The sequence below is a fragment of the Thermobia domestica genome, chromosome 4 (assembly GCF_964235325.1).
Source record: "Thermobia domestica chromosome 4, izTheDome1.hap1.1, whole genome shotgun sequence".
Classification (NCBI taxonomy): Eukaryota; Metazoa; Arthropoda; class Insecta; order Zygentoma; family Lepismatidae; genus Thermobia; species Thermobia domestica.
In genome coordinates this window covers 275,067,964-275,073,963 of record NC_137457.1, presented here as the reverse complement: position 1 = coordinate 275,073,963, position 6,000 = coordinate 275,067,964, and the positions used below count along the sequence as shown (strand labels likewise).

Below are 6,000 nucleotides of genomic sequence, written 5' to 3'. Positions count from 1 at the left end.
TCATGCTCTGGAGTCTATCTGTCTACCTCTTGACTCATATGTCAGATCATTTAGTGCAGATACGTATCCAAGTTTTCTATTCGGAGGGGGCCCAACACGAATTCTCGTAAGCACGTAATTCTAATGTTTTAAAAATATCAATAATAATAATAGTAATAATAATAATAATAATAATAATAATAATAATAATAATAATAATAATAATAATAATAATAATAATAATAATAATGCAACAGTTCTGTATTTCTCTTAAACTTTTCCTACTTTTCATTTATAAACCGGTTTACTTTGGAAACAGTAGCACAAACGTATAGCATGAAACATATTTTCAAGAGAAATGTAACTAAAGAAAACTGTCTGCTACGTATATCACATAACAAAAATAGCAAGAAGACATTGAGTGTAATTCTAATATATTAAAGTTAGAAACAGAACGGAAACGAAACGTTAATCCTATTTAAAACTGTTCTTTAATTCCAACTGGTATAATGGCATTATGGTATGTTATTAGAATTATAACGAGACAACAGCACATTGCCCAAAGTTTCGACACTGACTGCAAGTAAACTGATATAAAAAAAACCTCAAAAGGGTAAAAGTAAGTTTATTAGAAAGTGCTTGAGTTTCGGAAGGGGACAGCCTTTAGGCACTCACGCTGGATACGTCCCTGATTCAGTGCAGTGCATTATGATTATTAGATGCGTAATATGTAAAATTACATCATAAGTTTTACTTTTATTAGGTCTTTTCTTAACACATCCATATTATCCGGCGTTCTGCCTGCCTGTTTATGTCGGATAAGCGAAACTCTATTGTATTTCCAAAGCTAGGGTATACATGAACTAGAATTGTATCGCCCTATAACAGACAATAGTGTGAAATGCTTATATTAAAAGGCTGATCCTAAACAGATTATTCAGAAGTCGGAGTCGGAAGATGTTCCCCATTGTTCCAAAACACACTTGGTCGATTACAATCTGCCTCACTTGTGAGGGGCAATCCCATGCCGTAAGCGTCGGTGGACTAAAGATAGGCAACTAGCAACATGTCCCCAAAAATTGGCGGTCCCGCAGCGATGATCGGCGGTGGTCCCACTTGCGTTTTGAAAATTATACCACCAGTGGCAGAGAAGCGACGTAACGCCATCGAACCACAAAATTAATCCGCTAAAATACGTTAAATCTCCTATATGCGTAATTTGTTTCCATTAAGGTGAATCTAAAAACATTTTTTAAAAAGTAAGAAAATTAGCCTGAGTTGGGTGCGAATCACCAACCTTAGGGTTACTAGTTGCGTGTTCTTGCGAATTCGCCATGGAGGCAATTATAAAGACACAGCTTGTTTAATGATAAATCGTTAAAGTCTTTTTAATATTTCTAATCCGAGTGCTACTTTAACCGTGTATATTTGACGATAACTGTTTGGAATCAGATCAAATGCACTCGCCATGTAACTTTATAACAAAATGGCAAGCGTCTATTTACTTTTTTCATAGTTCTTCCATATTCACTTGCTAGCGATCGTCGACAGTTGCCATCTAAATTCATACAATTATACGCACCCATCCCAAGATTTTTCACTTCATGATGTAAAGGCAGGAATTACTCCTTACCCCCGGAGCTCAAGTATTGTCCTTATAATAGCAAATCGTCAGGGAAAAATAATATAAAATAATAACATCATGCACATGACTGGCGATAGTTCGTGTTGGTCCCTTTTCAATTCTCCGTCACAAATCAAATCAGCGCGGATCAAAATGAAGTCCTCGCTGTTGCGCGGTGGTGACTTCAATTCACCCAATTCTAGATACCTGCTTCGACTCAACGACTCCCTGCCACTAGTGGCACACTAGCAGCAATCCTTCTACGCGTCGCTATATTGACGATCGCCATTTCCCGGGAAATTGTCCACTAGGCGTTGGTGACGTTTACGGCATGGGGAAGCTAATAAACAAATAAACCAATAAATAAATCTAAAGCCATATAAAAAGGGTTTCCCAAAATTTACATCTAGCAAAATCATTTGTTTGTATTCCAGAAATGTAAATTCACCTTTATTCATAATTGACTTCTATCGTAGTTTTGATGTGAGAATTATATGTCTGAAACTGTAACACAGGTTTTTTTTTTTTTTTTTTTTTTTTTGCTTTAGTCAGATTTAGCAGTTTTACTTAACAGTCAGTCAATTTGGATCTGTGATTTTAGAGTTTTAGAGATTTCTTTATTTTTTTATTTCTACAACAGTTTGCAACTAATACCATTAACGTATCTCTTTCGATATTTTCATAGGTAATGGCTTGGTCATTCCCAGTATAATTCAAACAATAAACTATTTACGGTGTCTTACTCCATTCAACAGAACTATATTTAATATCCAACAACTCTGTGCATTTTCTTTTAAATCTGCAAACTTTCTACTCGGTTAAAACTGAGCATTTTCTATTTTCTTCCTGTCTTGCTGAAACAAGTGATCTTTAGGCAACCTAGAAACGATGACTCTATACTACATTATGTTGCATAGGTCATTTTATGTAGCATATCATTTGACAGTTGAACACTTTCTTCGTATATTGAAAGCAACAGGGATTAAGTCCTTCTACACTCACATGAGAAGTAAACAAATTCTTTTTAATTCGAGTATTGTGCCAATGCACTAGGTCCAGAGAGTTATAATTTAAGATTATTATTATTATTATTTTATTATTGACTTAGGTTTTCCTGAATATTAAGCAATATTTCACAAAAAGCTGGTATTTTTAAACAAATATGTTCGATATCAAGTTTTCATAAAATAGTCATTCTCTCCTATAAATAATTTCAGAGGGGCCGCGGTGGCTCAATGATAAAGCGTTCACCTTTGGTGCATGAGATCGCTGGTTCGACTCCAGCTCGCACCAAGTGAATTTTGTGGTCGAAAAACACCATGCGCATGGGTTTTCTCGGGGTCCTCCCGATTTATCCTACTTTCTTCATTCATTTCTTATCATCACCGTCTCCTTTAGCCTAGCCGGTATACCTCTGGGTCGTAAAACTTAAAGATTTAATTTCAAATACTTTCAATCCAAACAGTTGCAGGAAGTATGTTAATTCGAATAAAACAAACTACTCTACAAAATTCTGGGTATTATTACTTTTTATATATATACAATTCTAGCGGACATTGTTTCTAAATCGAAGGGTAAGGCGACTAAATTCACTCTCTTATTGTTATAGATTCATTTCAATCGAAGCAGTTAAAATAATTGGGAAAAATTAGAAAACCACACCTTATATTCCAGTGACCCATAACCGGATAACACGGCACATTGGCGTGCCCAACAAAATGAACAGTATGACGCAAACCTTTACATATTATTTACAAGAATATTTGTCGAGTTTATTTTATTTATTATTATGAACTATTCTTCCACGGATCAGCTGTCTGTATACAGTTAAACAAACAAGTATCACATTGAGGGAATGAGTATAATTTGTTGCTATAATAGTATTGAAAGGTATATTTTCTTGTATTTTCTACCAGGAATAACTGCATCCGGTCTAGAAAGCTATTACTAACAACAAAGGAACCCGATGTGCCAACCACACACCACCCTATTGTCGTGAGTGCCACAATTCCTTTTCCACGTCTTGGCACCCTAAGGGTTGTTGCTTTCAAAAAGAGAGAAATAACTTAAGTCCATGGTACTTACATGCTTAAAAATAAATTATGTAAATAACTGTTTCATATTCTGTTTATTATTATTATTATTATTATTATTATTATTATTATTATTATTATTATTATTATTATTATTATAAATTTCTTAGGAGGTTGACTGCCATATGTATACACACGGCTGTCCCGTGCAGCGCCTCGTGTGTGATTTTCCATACATACACTATATATTCCAAATATGTTGTGATCGTTCTATAGGTGTGTTTGTAATTAGATGCATGTGGCGTAGAAGTCAAAATTTAATGTCCACGCTACGTATATGCAAAATCATAAACAAAGAAATTTATGAAGAAAGACATTTATGGCGCTACAACAAAGGGCTAGAATAAAGAATTACTGGCAGATTGTTGCCCGTAGTGCACAGGTGATAACGGCTAACAGTGTTAAATTTAAACAAACAGAGTTTTAATTAAGCACGAATTCAACTTATAGTGTACAGTGGGGAATGCTCAGGAGTTCCCTAAGATCATTGCAATATCGAACCCCGTGAAATGCACTGCAAAACTGTTCGCAAGCCTCACGTAATGTTCAACAGATATTGTGTATCAATGCTCATTTCAATACACCTATATAGTCCTACGCACTTCAATACTCAAAGAAGGTGCAGACTATTCATGAGTTGCAGTCTCTTACCCACTTTATTCTCCTAACATGTCTCCCAGCGATTACAACAGTTTTTTGGTGTCTCAATCACTGCCTAGTAGGATTGCTTTACCCAGAGACGACTTATTAACCTGGTATTTGATGTTTCACTTTCATACCTTTGGAGTTGAGAGTCATCGGTTGGACATTTCACACGCAAATATCTAATATTAGCAAAGTTTCTTCTATAATTACATAATATTGTATTATTATTTTGTATTATTCATCAAATTGTTTAGGTTTATTTAAACACTTTTCTCTTTGCACCTACTTATTACCTATACCTTAACGTTGGATAAAAATACAGTAGCTCTCACCGGGAATCAACTACAGAACCAATGCACTTGAAACATTTGGATACAACAAGGCACATTTAAAAAGAAGTTTCAATTTTGTTAGGAAAATTGTGATTAAGTGTAACATTTAAAAATATATCTAAGAATAGGTACTGATGAAACGCACTGAATTTCTTCACTCAAATTTCTTAAACGGAATCGGGTTAGGCTGCAGCTATTACTGAAACATTTATTTGGAAAATGCGAATAAAAAATGTGTTTTGGAAAACTTTGTTCGAAGCAACTTATTGGTCATATTTGTGTTAGAAATAACTTATGCCATATATTAGAATTATTAAGGAAATAATTGTATGTGAACTATAAGCAAAAGCGTCTGAGTACTTTCTGGAAAAATCGTCAAAGAAGTCATCCCTAAATATAAAATATACCTTGTATATCTTTCCAGGACAAACGAGTTATGCTACTTATGACATACGGACAAAATTGCCTGAGTCGTTCTCGACAAAATCGTAGGGTAAAACTTGCTCCGAAAAGTAATATACCACTTCTAGCTTTTTAGGATGATGGAATTATACCATATCGTTAGGTTATTTATGTAACATTTATTTGTGAAATATGAACAAAATTGCGTCAGGCGTTAATGAGAAAATCGTCTGAGAATAGTAAACTTAGAGTAAACTACCCGTTCTGAATGTTTTCACGACGAATGAGTTGCGTCATATTGTTAGGTTATTAATGATAAATTTATTTGGGAAATGTGGTTGAGAAAATTGTTCGAAAAAAAGCATCCCATACAGTAAATTACACCTTATGTATTTTTTCAGAGCAATGACTCATACTACTGTGAAGGGTTATTAATAACATATATATTTGCAAAAAAAAGCAAAATCTTTACAGATGATTTGAGACAATTTATTTATTTTAAATTTTCATCCTTCAATAAACTACCCTTATTTTTAGTTGTCGGAGGAAATAGAATTCGAAACAATAAAGTGTTATGGAAACTTCATGACTAGGATTCTGTCCAGATACGTCGAAGAGTATGGCCTCTATTTGAATGCATGTAAAAGCGCGACGAAGCGACAGACGAACAGATGCACAGACATCGAAATCACTTTTTCGATATGTGGGGGCGTGAAACTTGAATTCATTGAAATCTCGAATTCGATTTTTATCACTATCACTACAATTTCTTCTTTCGCCGCTCGAACGTGTAAACGAATAGGAATACAACGACGCGTAACGTGATAATTTGTAATACCCCAAAATTTAATGAGTTACGTTTAATGTGTTGGCATGCTAGAAAAAAAGCTTATGCATATTTGTTATATCATTTTAATATCAGTTT

At 34.4% G+C, this 6,000-nt stretch overlaps 1 protein-coding gene across 1 annotated transcript in view; it reads left to right on the top strand.

Moving 5' to 3' along the window:
* The first annotated feature begins 1,045 nt into the window (after window positions 1-1,045).
* Window positions 1,046-6,000, top strand: part of LOC145683128 (uncharacterized) — a 45,551-nt gene continuing 40,596 nt past the window's right edge. Inside the window, exon 1 of the mRNA XM_081754492.1 lies at window positions 1,046-1,136. Coding sequence (XP_081610618.1) covers window positions 1,046-1,136 — 91 coding nt within the window. The remainder of the gene's footprint in view (window positions 1,137-6,000) is intronic.